Below are 18,668 nucleotides of genomic sequence, written 5' to 3' on the forward strand. Positions count from 1 at the left end.
CAAGAATTCCACTGAAAAATGCGAAAAGAAGTACTTCTATCGCGAAGAAATGGGAGTTCTTGGGGTCAAAAGAAGCGTGCTTCAGAGAGGAATGCATTGAGAAGGTTTTGGAGAAGTTTCATCGCTGGAAAGTCCTCCAAAACTAAGAAAAACCAGTCAACCAGCGCGTGGGACTACTCGAAATTAAACAAAAAGCTGTATCTTTGCAAGAGGAGAGGCCCAGGAGGCGGTAGAAGCAAAAAGGTCCAGAGAAAGCCACTTTTGCAAATTCGACCAGCAAAAGAAGTGCTCAGCTTTGCCCGTTCTACCAAACGCACGGAGGGAAAAGCATATCACTACGAAGGGGAGGCAGAGGGGAAGCCATCGGGCCAAACGGAAGTCGAGGAATCCAAACGGGTGAGGAGTTATGAAGAAAAACGGAATTCAGCTGAAGGAGGCTGAAAAACCAGTCCAAAATCTCAACAAAGGGAGAAGATGAGAGAGAAAACCACACATGTGAAGTTTAGAAGGCCCAGGAAGGTCCAGGAATGGCAAAGGAGCATGTAGAAGGCACTAGAGCCACCTAGAACTCTAGGGGGGCCACTGAAGGTACATGGCCCTCTAGGGGGCCCATTAAAAATGCCACATCATAATTTCCCAACAACCACTCTTTTAATTCCTTGGAATGCCTTTGGGCCTAGGGATTAATTACGCTTATGTGCTAGGCACCATGCCGCGTTTAATTACACATTATTAAGCCCACGCTTGGACTTTTAAAACCAAAGTTGTCACGGTCTTGTAGTATATTAAAGTACTTAGAATTTCACGCCCCTGTGACATACCCCTCTCTTGAAACAACAAACCACAGTTTGCTGCCCCAAAACACAGGAGTGAGCATGAAATATAGCATAAAAGAGTATACAAGAAAGCCGCAGGTATAGTATACAGAGACAGTGAGAATATGTCTAGGAGAGGCATGCATCCATCCATATACACTGCTCAAAATCTATGTGATCCTCGGCGATCAATAGTCAAGATGCATCAATATCATTAAGTCTGATAGCAGAAATACTGTCAGCTCAGTATCTCGGATGAAACATACAGTGTCATCAAGCGACCTCATGAAATCACGGTGAGCCCGTCTATGAGGGAGTGGAGGTGCTACCCCCCTCTCGAACACCAGGTAATGCTCCAGACGCTCGCTCTGCTGAACTACCTGTAGGAGCCTGGACCGCAGTCGGCTCTAATTGGAAAGCATCAAGGTAAAGCTGCAATATCCCAGGTGAATCTGCCAGTTCACCTTTCTCCATCCATTTCGCATCAAGTGATGGGTAATTTTGAAATTTTATCAAGTAGCGACGGATAACTTTACCCTTGAGCTTTCTATCTCTGTGTGCCAGAATCTGCTCTGAGACTAGAAGTTCATCCTGTTCTTTCACTTCAGGCTGCACCTCATCAGGTAAATCCTCAGGAATATCTCCATGATATTGCTTTAATAAGCTCACACGAAAGGCATTATGTATCTTCCAATGCGGAGGCAACTTCAGCCTGTAAGCTACCTCGTTTATCTTTTCAGAAACCTGGAAAGGACCATAGTAACGCATGTTCAGCTTTGTGTACAACCTTTCCTTGGCTTTCTTATTTTTCAGCCTTGCCTTCTGAAAACGTAGCAAAACCCAATCACCTTTTGTGAATACCAATTCGTTGCGGTGCTTATCTGCTGCTCTTTTTTGCTTGTCCTGACTTCTTTGCAAGGCATATTTGATCTTCTTGTAAGCCTCTTCAAGGCTTTCCACAAAACGATCAGCTTCGAAGATTTTCTCTTTTGTATGCAAAATGGGAGGTATCTTCCTGGCACCTTCCACTATTTCAAAAGGTGCTTTACCTGTGGATGTGTGCACCGTATTATTGTAAGTATATTCCAGCAAAGGCAAATAATGCTCCCATTTGCTTTTATGGTCTGAGACATAGCATTTAAACATATCCAAGATGGTAGAGTTTTCCTGCTCCGATTGTCCATCAGACTGAGGGTGAAAAGATGACGAAAAATTCAGCGTAGTGCCCATATTTTCAAACAGCCCTCTCCAAAAGAGGCTGGTCATCCTCTGATCTCTATCACTGATTATGGATTCAGGCATCCCATAATACTTGAAGACATGCTGTAGAAACAATTTGGCCATTTGATCTGCTGTAATTTTCTTTCTTATTGGCACAAAGTGGGCTTGTTTGCTAAACCTGCAAATTATTGTCCACAATCCATCATGTCCAGTAGGAGTATGAGACACAAAATCCGTAGCTATGCTTTGCCATGGTCTATCCGGAATTGGCAAAGGGTGTAACAACCCCGGTCCCTTCTACCCATCAAACTTTGCTTTCTGACAAACCATGCATGTTCTCACATATTCTTCCACATCTTTCCTCAAAGATGGCCAATAAAAGTATTGCTTCATTGCTGTAATTGTAACTGTAATTCCCCTATGTCCTGCATATGGAGGAGCATGACTTTCCATTATGGCTTTCTATCGCATTTGATCAGTGACACAGAGTCGTCCATGCATCAAAATGAAACCCTCTTTCAATATATAGTGATCATGCCTTTGACCATCAGAAAGGTGATCATAAATAGTTGAAAAATCAGCATCATTAACATATTGATCTTTCATCACATCGAACGCATTGTTGTAAGCAATGCTCACTACTTGCTGAAACACTGGGTTTCTTGGAGACTGCTTCAGGCTGTGGTTTCCTGGAAAGTGCATCAGCCACGACATTTTTGTTACCCGGCATGTGTACAATTTGAAAATGAAACATTGAGAGGAAGTTAGCCCATCTCATGTGCTTTTTAGATAATTTTCTCTGCGTGAGAAAATATCTAAGTGACTGATGATCTGTCTGCACATAAAAATCAGCTCCAAGAAGGTAATGTTTCCATGTGGTCAAAGCATGTATCACTGCTAACATTTCTTTCTCGTATGTCTGCAAGTACAATTCAGCATCTTTGGGAACTCTACTCTCATATGCAACCACTCTGCCATCCTGCATCAAAGTGCCTCCTATGCTGTTCCCACATGCATCACAAGTTACAGCAAAGGGTTTTGCAAGATCTGGCAAGATAATAACGGGTTCATAACACAACTTTTGCTTCAGCTCTTTAAAAGCTGCATTTTCCTTTGGTCCCCACCGAAATGGTACAGCTTTCTTTTGTAAAGCATGCAAGGGAGAAGCAATTTCTGCAAAATACTTTATAAACCTCCGATAGTATGAACACAACCCAAGAAAGCTTCTGACTTCATGTAGATTTTTCAAAATTGGCCAACTCCTTATGGCCTCAACTTTTGCAGGATCCATCTTGACTCCATCCTTTGACACTATATGACCGAGAAAATGAATCTCATGCATAAAGAACTCACTTTTCTTGGTGTTTATTAACAGCTTGTGTCTTTTCAACTTTTGAAACACAATAGTGAGGTGTTTCCTGTGCTCCTGCTCATTTTTAGAGAACACAATGATGTCATCGAAGAAAGTGCCCACAAACTTTCTGTGTGCTCTAAAAATTCTGTCCATCATTCTATTGAAAGTGGCAGGTGCATTAGTCAAACCAAAAGGCATCACAAGGAACTCATATAAGCCAAATGAAGTGCGGAAGGCAGTCTTATAGACATCTTCAGGCCGTATCCTTATCTGATGGTATCCACTTTTAAGGTCAATACGACTCAACATTGAGGAACCTTCCAACCGATCCAATATATCATCAATACGTGGAATTGAAAAACATTTCTTAATTGTGACTTTATTCAAAGCCCTATAATCAATACACATTCTCCAACTACCATCCTTCTTTTGCACAAGTAACAGAGGGGAAAATTACTTGGTTGTATTAATTCCTTTTCCAAGAGTTCCTTCACTTGTGCCATTATCTCTTCCTGTTGTGCCTTACTGACACGATAGGGAGGTATATTAGGTGGTGAGCTTTCTGGAATTATATCAATTTGATGATCCTCGGGCCTCTTGGGAGGTAATTCTTGAGGAAGTGCATCTGCGAAACAATCCTGAAAATCTGAAATAAAAGCAGCCCTTTCTCTTCTAAAGCAGAAAGAGTAGATCCTTCCTGAATTGGTTGGCTGTCCTCTTTAACAAAAATCAAGTACGCTGAAATATGACGCTTTATTAGATTGGAAATACAAGAAGCTGAAACTACAAGGATGGACTCCCCTTTCAACTTTACATCAAGTACATGATTTTTGTCTCTATGAGTTAAAGAAATCTTCTTGTTTCTCATCTGCACATCAGCCCCCACCCTGTACATCCAAGGCATCCCAAGCAAAGCATCACACTTTGGCAAAGGCATAATGTAGAAGTCCTCTGCATCCTGATATCCTTGGATATGCATCCTCAACTTGCCTATGATAGGAGTGACAGGTGTGTTGAGTTTAGGGTTGGCCATATCACACATGCCGGATGGCCCCATTTCCTCAGGCTTGATGCCAAGCCTTCCTGCCATATCAGGAGTTATGAAATTCGCCTTTGCCCCAGAATCAAAGAAAAACAAACAATTCTGATTTCTGATTTTTCCCCATGCTTTGCACATTTCAGTCTTTTTCGTTTCCTCTTCATCATGTGCATGTGGCGAACTCCCAATCACATCTGGAAGAAGTCCTGCGGAAGGTTTAGCCTTTTGCCCTTCCGATCAGCCTGTTTATCACCATTCTTATCATCATCTGACCTGTCTCTTTTCTTGGATGGGCAATCATAAGAGTGGTGTCCCTCTCCTTTGCATATAAAACATTTGTTTTGCTCCATGAGTGACTTTTTCTCTTCATCAGATAACTTGGTACGGGGCTGTTTATTAGGCTGTCCATACCTTTGACCAGCTTTGAATTGGGCTTTTCCTCCCTTTTGAAACGGTCGTTTGCCATAGTTTTTATTTTCAGATTTGATGTCCTTATCCTGGTGTTTGGCAGCCCGTTTGTTGTCTTCTTTCTTGCTGTCCATAAAGCCCAAATTCTTCTCCTGCATCCATGCATATGCTGTCCTTGCATTCTCAATTAATTGAGTCATAGAACCCACCTTGGTTTTGATGCAATAATCACGTAGCTCACTAGGCAATCCACAACAGTACCTCTCTATTTGCTCTTTCAAAGAAACATGCCTGTAAGAGCTCAATGGCAGCAAAACATCCCAAAACCTCTAGGTGTAATCATCAAGATTCTTGCAAAGTTTGTATGACAAGTCATGCCAGTGTGAAAGTACTTCAACTTCAAAAGTTGGAGTAAGCCAAGTAGAAGAGAACACTTGCTTAAATTCCAGCCAAGTAGCAAGTGCATCTCCATGAAGCATAAGGTTGGTGTACCACTTAAGTGCATTGCCTTTCAAAAATGTGGCGACCTTCCTCATCTTGGATGCTTCTGTAAACAAACCCCCAAGAAATGCAGCATCAAACTGTTGAAGGAATGTGAGGGCTTTGTACCTGTCTTGTACTCCATTATATGTATCAAACTTGACATGAGAACCACCATCCTTAAATTCGTTATATACATTTGATATTGGCTGTCCCAAAGATGGCTGTATATTTGCAGCATTCCCTTCACTAGGGAGAGCCATGCTTGGCTGAACATTAGGCATGGGAGCATATGCTGTGGCTTGCATGCCTGGCTGCATTCCCACATTGTCATACATGGCTTGCTTTCTATGCCCAATTGGGGGTGGAATCAACATAGCATCAAAGATAGAATCTGTACCAAAATATTCAGGCTGCTGCCTCAAATATGGCTGAGGTAGTTGAGCCACATTTATGGACTGCACATTATTATTTTGAGGAGTAGAAGTACCCAAACCAAGGCCTTGCACTGGCTGCTCATATTGTTGCACTGGCTGTACTTTTTGTACCTTTTTCTCAAGTGTTCTTTTGGGTGATTCGTCTCTCTTGGAAGTCACTTTCTGAGTCATTTTTGATGGCTGTCCCTCATGGGAAACTGATGCATGAGTGCCCTCATGGGAAACTGATGCATGAGTGTGCGGTCCGCCATCAGAAGCTGATGCATGTGTGTACTCAATCTTTTCGTGCTTGTGCTTTCTTGGTTTCTTCTTCTTCTTGGCATTTGTTTGCACAATCTGAGCCAAATTTTGAGCCAGCTGAGTCAAAGCAATCACTGCACTTGCAAGCTGTGCATTCAACATAGTAGCATCATTTGACTCACTGCTAGAACTAGTATCACCATTGAGCTCAGTTGTAGCTTCATGTGTGGCCTGCTCAAAAGGCATTTGTTGTGCTCCTTGCAACTGTCTACTCTGACGTCGCAGCAACACCCAGCCCATACACATTGCATTACAAGCGGAGGGTTGGCTCATACCCACAGGAGCATATATATTTTGTACAATAGGAAGTAAGGGAGCTTAGACTTTCAGATTGAATGGGACTTAAAGGATGTAACCATTGTGGCTCCTATGGGACACAAGCTAAAGTGGTACTCAATGACAGGAAAGCAAGAATTAAGATTCTCATGCAAACAAACAAGTTGAGAGGCACCAAGGTATGGATATCAAACTAGCTCACCTGAATTCAGCTCAAGATGAAGTCCATAGAATTGAACAAAGTGAAGACGCTCGCAATCTTAGAAGCTGACTATCTCACCTACTATAATGTAGCTTATTGCACCCTCTGAAGGATTTAATCCTCTTAGCCTCTTCAAGGATGAGCATTGTGAAGAACTTGCATTTCCAAGTTTGTTTTACAGACACGCTCGTGCTTACTGCATACCTGGTAGAACAAGCTACCAAGACATAGTAAAGTGGGAGCTTCGCAACGAGGACAGGAGGTTTGCATGGTCCATTGAAAACTTGTTCTTCAAGACAATGAAGGTGTTGGTAAGACAAGTGTTGTCATCTGTTTGGGTCTGCATGCGCAAAGGGCAAACGCAGGGACAAAGGATCGAGGCCAAAACAGTAGTAGTTGACGCAAACATAGAGCAGTTGCTGCGTTGAAAAATAGGGTTCTGAGATTTCATTTGCTTGAGAAAACTATAGAAAGTAACCACTGTTAGCCCCCAAAGACATCTGGGTGAAGAAAGGCCTAAAATCCCTTTGAGTAGAGCTCAATCTCAGCAAAAGTATCAGGGCTGCGTTCTTTAGAATCACTATATTGGCACAACTTATCTCTCCAGCTCTGAAAAATACAGAATTCAGATAAAAAACGGTTAAAGTTAGAATTTCTAATTAGAAAATCCCTAGAAATCAATGTTCTCAAGGGAAACATGACCGGAATTCGCAGGATTACTTTCAGAAGTGGCCAAAGATGAAAAACGAAATAAATTGCAATTTTCAGAAATAAGCTGAGCTCGCAAGTTGCATTTTCCTCTTAGCATGTCCCTTGTGGGGTACGTTGCGCTTGAGTCGCTGCTTGTAATTTTTCTTATTACTTTGGATTCTCATCTCCCATTTTCTTTCATTGGGGAGACCACTATAACACATCAGAATATAATTCATGCTCTAGGACTTCTAGGATTCCTTGGGTTCTGTCTAAGGATCTAAATTGCTATGTAATTGAAGCATTGCATCATTGTAATAAAGAAATATACTTGGGATCATCCCAAGTAGGGGGATGTAGCTCATTTTTACCCGGTCAGGTGTCGGAGTTCTCTCTTTTCTGTCTCTCTACCCTATCCCTTCTATGGAATTTTAAAGTCTAGCTATTTGAACATCTAAGTTTATTAAGTTATTTAATTGGAAGTTGTGCTTCCGCATAAGCACAACTCTAAAATTGACTTTCTATACCACCTACAAGCTTTATGGCTAGTTGTTTGTTTGTGAAGTGTGCTATTGCAAACCTTGCTTGATTTTTACATTGAGTGTATGGCCAGCTTGAAACATACACTTTGGTTTGGTGTAGCTAAAGCCAAAACCTAGGTGATATTCTAGACAAATCCTCGAAGCTCCTAATATGCAAAACCACCACAATTAGTGACAACTCTATGTCCAGCTTGAAACATACATCTAGGTGTGGGGTAGCTAAGGCTAAACCTAAGTGATATCCAAGAGAAATATATGAAGCTCCTGATCTGCAAAACCACCAAGCGAACATTTTGGGGCAGTTGGCGAGCTCTTAACTAGCCATTGATCCAATATAAAGGGTCACCCTCTGAGCCTAAGGTTAGCCAAGCACCGAGCCATGTCCACAGCCAAAACTCTTGTGTCACATTCCACAGGAGTCCAACAATCCAAGTGTTTGACCAGACAAGGCATAGGCCTACTCTAGGTCATGGAATCCCAAGGAGTCTAACCCGTGGGATCCCCACGAATGAGCCCTCTGTCATATATATACACCTGCCCAAGAGTGTTCCTCACTTTAGCACACATGGTGTAGACTAAAGTCACCCTTGACCTAGGGTTAAAACATTTCTTCCATGAGAACCAAGAAGTTCTAGGTAAGGAAGTCCTAAGAGTTGTAAGAACGAGCCATTTCTGAGAGGTTTCTCCCGATAATCTAGAACTGCTTCTAGCACATGAGAGATGTAATGAGAGATGTACACTGACAAGTCCTCGAAGCGAACAAGCTCCTCTATATAAACCAAACAAGCAGCTGCACCTAACATCTCTTTAAGGCAACTCACATGTAAGGCTCAATGTATCCTCACACTATTTTTATTACCTGTAAACTTAGAATCACAATCACGATCTCACATGGTAGCCCAAACAGCTTTCATTGGAAATGGTGCACAAACCCCTCGTATGGTAAATGGAATAACACACTAAAAGACCTCATTGGCGTGCGGAGGGATAGGCTATAGAGAAGAAAAAGAGAGAACTCTGGCACTCGCGATGGGGTGTGGATGAGGTAGACGGCCTATCTTGGGTGATCCTAGGTATATTTCTATATTACTATGATGCAAGGTTTGCTAGACTCCAACTTGACCTAGATAGCTGAGAATCGATGCAAACTGAAGGCATCTTTTAGATCTTGACGTGCCCCATCCAATGTGCATGCGAGTGACCAAGGTGCTAATCCTGACACTCAAGGTTTATGGGTACTAAACATCACATCGGTTAAACACTAGTCTTCATCTACCGTCAGTAAGCCAAGCATTGTTTCCCAACGCACTAAGGATCACCTCATAAGCCAGTGTGAAGGTGTTAATAAAATCGCTTTCGTAATTAGTAATTAGTGTATTAGGTTTAGAAGATTGTCAAACTAGTTTCTAACTGTAGTGTCTAATTAGTTATTCTAGATTAAAATCGGGGGATATTTTTTTGCGAGCTTTTTTGAAGTTGTGAATGGAAAAGACATGAAAAGGAACACTAAAAACATACACCTTCGTGAGCTTATGGGTATTCTTGCTATCTTTATTTGAGCCTCAAAGTAAGAATTTTGTGTAGTGAAAAAAATTGGGGGACCCACGAAACTCCTTCTATCCAATTCCCTTTGAAACAACTTTCTGTAGCTCACTGATTTTTTTTTTGGTAGTGTAAGAAAAGTAGGGGAAAGCTTATTGGTTCTCAGCCAATAAGCTAACTCTTCTCTTCTGCTTGGGTGAGTGAGTCCTCTGACATCGAAAGAGAGGATGGCTATTGCTTTACTTGGCATTCTTTTTGGTTCCCTTTTTGGCCCTGGGATTGGGGCTGTTGACGGGGGGGGAAGCACTTTTTCTTGAGAGAGCTTTCTCTTGCTTTGAACTTGAGTAAAAGTCTTTCCTTGAACCACAGTATCCTTTTCCATAGTTGTGACCATGTCTTGATCATCTTCTAAGTCTTCCTCACTGATCTTGGAAGAGGTCATCTCATCCTCTTTATTGATGTCCTCTTCAAAATCCTTTGACCATCCTGGCTCTGAGAATCCAAATCCATATTCTGATTTTTAAAAATCTATTCTTCAGTCTCACTCTTTGCCAGGGCATCAAAAGCATTGTTCGGTGCTAGAGAGTCATCTAGCTTCCCTTTGCCTTTGTCAAGAGAGATTATGGTTTTGGCAAGGCCTTCCTTCTGAAGGAGGATTTTTTCATCTTTCAGTTTGCTTACTATTGTTAGGTGCAGGAGGATCCTTGGGTTTAGCTTTGGCTCTCCTCTATGGGAAGTTTTTAACTACATGACTTGATAGACCACAGAGGAAGCAGGAATTTGGGAGATTTTTATAGAGAAGGGGCTGCTCTCTGTACACACTACCATTCCTATCTACCATTACCAAGGTGCTGGGCAGATCCTTAGCAATGTCCATTTTGATACAAACCTGAGGATTAGCTCTAGGATTAATAAAATTTTCTTTCTCGACACCCACTATCTCTCCCAACCCACTACATAAGAGGCAATTTGGTTGCAGAGAGAGAGGGGCAAATCTAGGAGCTCAACCCACACAGGGGTAATGGTGGACCTAGGTAGATTAGGATTGAAGTTTTGCTTCCACTTCTCTAAGTAGAGAGGGTGGTGTCTGATAGTCCACATAGTACAATTGAGAGCCTTGGAAGCCATGCTAGGAGACTCAAAGAGGAAGACAAAGAAACCTTTCCTCAGAGACCTAACATTGGTAACAGTGATGCCTAGCCTTACCCAATTTGTTCTCACCCAACTCTCAATGAAAGCTAAAGGAGGTCTGGGCCCTGGAAGAAATCCTATCAGAGCATGAGTGCGAAGCCAATCTATAGATTCAGATAGAAGATCTTCATTGATAAAGGCAGTGATTTGCTTACCTCTTGAAGGTTTTTGGCTCTCACTAGCAGTAGCCTCTTTCGGTGTGGAGCTGTTGCCTGGGGCCTCTGGGTCATTCTCTTCTTTCTCCCCGTGAAGGTTCTTTTTGTTTCCTTCATTTTCTCCCCCACACCCCCAGTCATCCCTGCTTCGGGGGTCTCTTTGATTTATGCTTGCGCTTGGAGCTCCTCTGGAAGCAATGGTTCCTTCTTTACCTCCTTCTTCATCACTGGCTCTTTCCTTTCCTCTTTCACCTCCATCGGGTTCTTGAGTTCTGCGCTGGAGCTCCTTGGTTTCTTGTTGCTTTGCTTTATGGATGTCTCGTCTTTCGGTATCTTCGACTTCTATCCGTCCTGAATTGGCAAAGTGAGGAGTATTCTTTCGTGTTGGAAGGAAGAAGAAACCGCCTCTAGCTTTCTAAGCTGCTGTCGCATAAGATATCGTGGCCCTCCCTCTCCCAGCTCGGAGAGCTGACGGGGAGTGTCCATTTCTGTTAGGTGGTGCTGGAGCTTCTTTCAAGAGGGAAGATGCTCTGTCTTGCGTAAGGGCCCCTGTGTCGCTTTTCAGAAACGTCTGGCAGCGTTCGGCTGAGAAAGATTTCTTTTTGGCAAGTTCAAGGAAAGCATCCTCGCAAGTCAAATCATCCGACCATTTTTGGTAGGATCGAAGATCCGGACGTAATAGGCGGTCACTTTTGTCTTCTTCTTCCATGTCTTCATCAAGGTCTTTTCCAAGGTCTTTTCCAAAGTGAGGTCTAAGTGGTGGGTGGGGGAATCTAGCCTATAGATCTCCGTCCTTGTCTCCATCTCCATCCTCTATTTCCATCTTTATCCCCGGCTTTCGCTCACACTCTCCTTGCTCAGCTCATTGAATTTTTGCTATCCATATGATTGATTCGTTTTGTACACAAAATGATTAAGGAACAACTGTTGGCAAAGCCTTGCCCAGCTCCATGGTTCCTTTTTTTGTCTTTGTTTAGGACAATCTTCCCCTTCACGTGAAGCTAGTAAGGATGCCTTTTTAGTATAATTTATTATCTTCTTGAAATTATTGATTATTAATAACTACTAAGTATATATGTTCAAACTATTGATATACAATGATGGTTGGCAAAACATTATGTTCATTTGTAGCATGATAAGTTCAAACTCTTATGAAACAAAGAAATTTCAATAAAAACTTTTTAAATATTTAGAATTTTGACACTATAACATAAGAAATGGCTTTGTTCATATCACACCGATCGTTTTAACTACAAACATGACTATGTTGGGAGTCATATTGACCACGTTATGGCCAAAATAAGGCTTGCTATCCAAGCTCCTCAAGCATGACTAGAGGTTGCGCTAGCGCAGCCCCTCAAGAGCTTGGGGGCTTGGACAGTCAGTCTTATTTTGGCCATAACTTGGACAATATGACTCCAAACATGGTCATATTTGTAGTGAAAACGATCGGAGTGATATGAACAAAGCCATTTCTTGTGCTAGAGTGTCAAAATTCTATATAATTAAACATTGTTTGTTTAACTTTTCTATTGAACACTTACAATTGGCTCCAAAGAGCTAGGTCGGGCTAGGACTTTCATTGGTCTTAAGAGACCCAAATAGTATCTTCATGATTTTCTTGTGACATGATTTGAGGATAACATATATTTTCATCAACACTTGTGATTAAAGAGACATGAAAGGTCTTCAAGATTAGGATCTATTACATTATTCGTGTGCATGCCTTGGTTGTAGTGCTTGCATGGAATGCAAGTTTGGAATGCTTGCCTTCAAATACGCGATGCTTTTTATGCATGACCAAAAAGATGCTTTGAAGGCATGCTTCTATAATTAGTCATTGCATTGGTTTGAAGATCAATGATTTGAAGGTTTTTTTAAGAATGCAATTTTGAATTGATTACCTTCATATAAAAAATGCATCCTTCCAATCATTGCATTGCTTTGAAGACGTGCAAGCTTCCAATGTCAAATGCTTTCCATAGCATAAGCATAATCTTTTAGTTCCTTCATTGTTTCAAAGATTAATGCATGTTTAGAATACTCTGAACATGTAACCACACAAGAATCTACCATTTGAAACCCTTATCTCATTTTCCTGAGCTCTACCACTCCTCTAAATCCATGTCCTAGAACCTTGCCAACTGACGTTACAAAAAATAAACACCCATTAAAATTGTATTAGTAATTATTCTTATGGTTTAATCAGGTCTTTTAATATTTTTTGCCCCATGACACCTCTACCCATGCACACAATTAATTAAGGAAGTAGGCTTAGAAGAAATACAACCCTAGGTTCGCTAGGCTCACAACTTGACCTTTACAGCTGAGAATGGATGCAAACTGAAGTCATCTTTTAGATCTTGAGGTGCCCCGACCAATGTGCATGCAAATGACCAAGGTGCTAATCCTGGCACTCAAGGATCATGGGTGCTAAAGATCACATCGTCCTCATGGTTAAACACTAGTAATCTTGATCTACCGTCAGTAAGCCAAGCATCGTTGTCCAACACACCAAGGCTCACCCCAAAGCCAGTCTGAAGTTAGGAATAAACCATGGGTTTGGAAACCCAACGGGTGCCCTTGTGGATGTGCGAAGCATCATCAGTCTCGTACTGCTTGCTGATAATTTAAAATCAGATGGAGGGTGATCTGATGGGAAATATCAAATGACTCATAACTTTGTTGATTTGAAGTCCATCTCATGCACTAGCTTCCAGCATGTGACTGTCATGGATACCGAAGACCATCGCCGTACTATAGAGATCATAAAGTCATAATGAAGATGAGGAATCACACTGAAGGTGATAGATCACTTTGAAGGTGATAGAGTCACATTGAGGGTTACATGGATACATTGAAGGTGGCATAGGCTATACTGAAGATAGCATTGTAAATAATGTGGTCAAGCTGGAGGTGATAGATCACTTTGAAGGTGATATAGTCACATTGAGGGTTACATGAATACATTGAAGGTGGCATAGGCTATCCTGAAGATAGCATTGTAAATAATGTGGTCGCGCTGGGGTTGACACGAGCTATACTGAGATAGCATGCTTTGAATTGTAAATAACTTGTGCAAAAGATCTGTAGACGATAATCGGTCAGGGTGTGAAGTCCTGTCATAAGGACTCGCACAAAGAAATTCACACATGTGGTCAATAAACATGTGATCATAAGAAAAGTAAATGAAAATATGATATCTAAAAATAATCCATAAATGTAGTTGAGAAAAAGTGTAGGTCTGTTACAGTCAACAAGTATGTGTATGGCCTTCAATGTTTCTCTCTTATCGCAGAACCAATGACAACAAGGAAAATTTTCAGACAACGCATATCATTGAAGTAAACATGAAGCGAACAATCAAAATTTGCAGAGGCTTATCATTGAAGAGAGAAACATGTGTACATGAAAAAGTCGAGCCAGGTTTGAATTGATGAGATACCTAAGTGCTTATAAAAGTACACATTTTTGCTAGTAATATCCACAAAATGTGTGGAGTTCAACGTTGAAAATCCACTGCATATATTATGGATACACTAATGATCCATACCAACACTAATAATCACTAAGATCAATCACTTTCTATTTTTTAATCAATCACTGCCTATCTTTTGGTAGCCTTAAGGGAACTATAACAGCAATATCCCATAGTTGTCACCAATTACAGAATCGCAAAGCATAGAGTTCAAGTGTGATAATCTTACCAGGTCCTCTCAATGAAGGAATGATGGATTCATGGAACCTATATATTGATGAGGATGGTTTTCGTCTTAAGAGGGCAGGGACTGCTTGTTGATTAGCTTGTTCCTGCAGAATAAGCAGTTGTCCTCTCAATTTAAAGTTTAATTGAAACTTACATCATTGATTTGTATATAAAAGAGGTATACTCCTGCCTATACTTGTTTTCAATTATATGGATGCCTATGGCAAATTGACTGCTCTTTTCCCCCGTATCACCCGCTTTGCAACCGCCCCCCTCCCCCCCCTTCTCTCTCTCTCTCTCTCTCCGCTCCAGTCCTTTTTTTCTTTTCATTGTCATACCCAGATGTATTTGATTATGTATGATCAGACTTAGGATTCAGCACGGGTGATGATGCTCGTTTTAGTAGCTCCACCCTTACTGTGATTTGTATCAGGTTTTCTTTCAGTCTCATAGACCCATCGGTCTTCCGAAGACTCTAATAAAATTTCTTTCTTTCTTTCTTTTTCTCTCTCTCACACACACACACACACACGCATGCACGTGAATGCAGACCTATTCTCCCGTATGCTGAGGGAGTTTGGGGGATATCTCTTATTTGCAAGAACAGTTTGTAATTTTGTAAATAGCACATGTTCATTCATTCTTTAAAGTCTTGTTTCAGATACCTAATTGAGTACATTCAAAGCCTCTCCAATTTGCAATCAAGAAAAGTACCTGAAAATAAGGCCATAGATGGATTTGCCAAGGCCTTGGCACTCGCTTTCAAAGAATATGGAGACACGAGGTATGGAGGATTAATCTTTCAATCTTGCAAGTGCTGTATCCATTAAGGACAATTGCATTATACTTCTCTCTCTCTCTCTCAGCCCTCCGCTACCCCCCGCTCAGCCCCCCCGCTACCCCCCGCTCAGCCCTCCGCTACGCCCCGCTCAGCCCCTCCGCTACCCTCGCTCAGCCCTCCCGCTACCCCCTGCTACCCCCCGCTCAGCCCCCTCGCTACCCCCCACTCAGCCCCCCCGCTACCCCCCGCTCAGCCCTCCGCTACCCCTCCGCCACCCTTGCTCAGTCCCCCCGCTAAGCCCCCGCTACCCTTTGCTACCCCCCCGCTCAGCCCTCCGCTACCCCCCCCCTCCCCCGCTACCCCCCGCTCAGCCCTCCTTGGGCGCTGCTGCAGCTAACCGCACCGCCCCCCCCTTTCGCTCCCCGCTACCCCTTCACTCAGCCACTACCCACCTCCCTCCCTCCCTCCTCTTGGGGGGGGGGGGGGGGGGAGAAAAGGGAAACCACAACCACCTTTGAAAAAAAAATAAAATAAAAAAATTGCCATCTTAGCCTCTCCTCCTTCTCCACCTCTTGGCTGCCTCTCCACTTCAGGCTTCCGCACTACCTCTCCACCACCTCGCACTGGACATGCCTCCCATTATGGGTGGGGAACTGGTGCTCCCGCTCCCGGCTGAACATTAACACTAAGATCTGCACCCGCACCCCAAGAGAATGGGGGACAAAGCCAAGAAAGACGAAAATAACAACAAAAAAAAGCAAATGACACAACTGAATTTGGAGGATGTGAATACACGTTACAACCGAAGTGGACTCGGGGTAAACAGCAAGGCAAAGTTAGGACCCGCCTCAGCTTCTTCAACATCTATCTCTACCTCAACCTCAACCTCAACTCCCGCTACAGTGTCAGTTTCGTTTTTAGCTCCAACCTCAGCTCCCTCTATCTCTATCTCTACTTCGACTTCAGTCCCCGCTTCAGGCCCAGCTCTAGTTCCAGTCTCAGCTCCATCTATATCTACGATCAGTGACATACTTATGCCCATGGAGCCGGTTGTTGTTCCCTTTCCCTCTTCTCCTGTTACAGCTCTTACACAGCTTATGACACTGACTTCCGAGGTGTCATACACTGTGCTGCATTACGCTTCACTCTCCCGTCTCCCTCTCAATCAGCCCATCCTCCCACACCCCGTTGGGACTGCCTCACCCATTCCACTGCCATCTCTGTTCCTCACTCAGCCACCGTCTAGTTTTCGGACTCAGTCCCACTCTTTCATGCCACAATCACCACAGTTTCAGCATGGACATGGGTGGACTGACACACCAGAGGCCCGTGAGACCCTACTCACGGAGATACATAGTTTTTGTGAGCGTGAGATGGAGCTGGCTTGCTTCGCACGGGAGCAGGTCCGCTTCAACCAAGAGCAGAGCCACATCATACAGGAGCAGGGTAGGGCCATTCAGGAGCAGGCGGGTCTTATTCAGGGACTCAGACAGGATATCATGCAGCTCCGATAGGAGGTCACAACCATACACACTGTCCCAGGGAGTACCCTGGTGGTCGAGGCACAGATTGCGAGCATGCAATCTGCTATTGAGGAGACTTCCAGATGGGTTGACGTGGCCAAACGGGAACCCGCAAGGGTCACCGGTTCGGCTACCCTCATGGAGCAGCAGCAGAGAGCCAGTAAGGCTCTCAACATCAGAGTACACGGGATCCCACGCACTGAGGCTACATCGATGGTAGATGCGACTGCGTTCGTGACCGCTACCCTGGGTGTGGCTGAGCATAGGATAGAGAGGGCATGGAGGGTGGGGAGAGATCCCAACGGAGAGCAACCCCTGATCATACGATTTCATGACACTCAGGCACGACTTTTAGCTCTACGACGCAGGTCAGTCCTTCGAGATCAGCTAGCGATCTCTATGGATGAGGACCTCACACCTCTACAGGTTGAGGAGGCGCTCTTTGCTGCAACAGCGGGACCAGGCCCGAAAGGAGGGGAAGTGGGCAGTGGTACGAGAGGGACGACTTCTTACAGGCCCCCATAGGACACCTGCCCCCTCCCCTACATAGGGAAGCAGGGCCTATGAGACTCAGATATCTGAGACCCTGTCCTGCACCATTTGGAACTGTAATGGTACCTTATGGTCAGAACCAGGGAACTTCTCATAATCCTATACAGGCCACGACATAGTCTTCTATACAGAGACACATCAGAGTCCAGAGCGCCCTCTCCCAATAGTCAGCGGATATACATGGGAGTCTGCCTATAGAGATGAGACGAGGGGTACAGGAGGAGTTCGAGGTTCAGGTGGAGTTGCTGTCCTTTTCAGATCCACACTTCGGGGGATCATTTCAGTAGAGCAGAGAGATACACATTCCAGATTTCTTTGGATCCGGATACGACACATGGATAGCCAGGATCTGTTTGTCGCAGTTTGCTACTTTCCCCCGGAGACCTCCCACTTTGCCAGAGATATTCAAGGTGATGATGAGACATCCCCATTTGCTGCCCTTTATCAGTCCATCGTTGACTTTTCTAGCCGCAGAGAAGTCCTTCTAGTGGGGGACTTCAACGCGAGGACAAGGACCCGTCAAGTACCACTTCTTGATTTCAGAGATGATTCCACTCTACTGGCAGATGTTGACCTTGAGGAGGCAGGTATGCTACGGGTTTCGGCTGACAGGTGAGGTCCACTCTCATCCTATGGGTAGGCCCTATTAGACCTGGGCAGAATACATATCTCATTATCTATAATGGTCTTGACAGATGGCCCGCTTCAGGTGGTTTCACATGCTTTTCACATGGGGGGGGCTCCAGTGTTGTTGATTACATCATGGGATCCCCTGTCTTCACATCTCGCATTACTGACTTCACTGTAGTACCTCTCCCCCCAGGGGCTGATCACACATACCTTTTCTTTCGCATCTCCACCTCCCTTCGCACAGCACCTTCCACCCCACTCAGTGCTTACTCCACCTACCACGATATACGCTTTGATCGGGATCACTCACCCTCTTACTCTGGCCGTCTATACATACTTCTCGCTTATATTGACTTCATATCCCTTTTAGAGGATCGTGCTGCCCTTGTCACCTGCTCACTACACGAACTGCCATTCATGCCTTTCCCCACACCACCTGCTCCACCCGCCCACCACCCCCTGGAACCGTACCCTGTAATAGTTGGTACGATGATGAGTGTAAGGCCTTACACTGTCAACTCAGATTCGAAACCAAAAACAGTCTTCCGAGCGCACCAGATACGCTACGTGAATACCGTAGACTAGTACGAAGGAAGAAACTAGACTTCGTTCGTTAAAACGAGGAGGAGCTACTGAACATTTTGTTTAGTAACAACTCTAAGGACTTCTGGCGGAGATTTCTAGAAGGACGGTCCAAGGCAGGGGATCCCATGAGCCCGGAGAACTACATGACCATTATGATTGGACATGTCATGTCCAAGATTTATGCATCAGTACTTGACTCCGAGGTTAGCAGACTTGCAGAGTGTCGAGGACTCAGAGCA

The 18,668-nt window shown here is 43.7% G+C and overlaps 1 protein-coding gene across 1 annotated transcript in view; it reads left to right on the forward strand.

Moving 5' to 3' along the window:
* Positions 1-18,668, forward strand: part of GSH2 (glutathione synthetase 2) — a 79,063-nt gene that overhangs the window by 34,142 nt on the left and 26,253 nt on the right. The window contains exon 6 of the mRNA XM_087381232.1: positions 15,020-15,142. Coding sequence (XP_087237358.1) covers positions 15,020-15,142 — 123 coding nt within the window. The remainder of the gene's footprint in view (positions 1-15,019; positions 15,143-18,668) is intronic.

This window comes from Dipteris shenzhenensis, chromosome 11, assembly GCF_047967505.1.
Source record: "Dipteris shenzhenensis isolate YYH24624 ecotype China chromosome 11, Dip_SZ_1.0, whole genome shotgun sequence".
NCBI classification, from domain to species: domain Eukaryota; kingdom Viridiplantae; phylum Streptophyta; class Polypodiopsida; order Gleicheniales; family Dipteridaceae; genus Dipteris; species Dipteris shenzhenensis.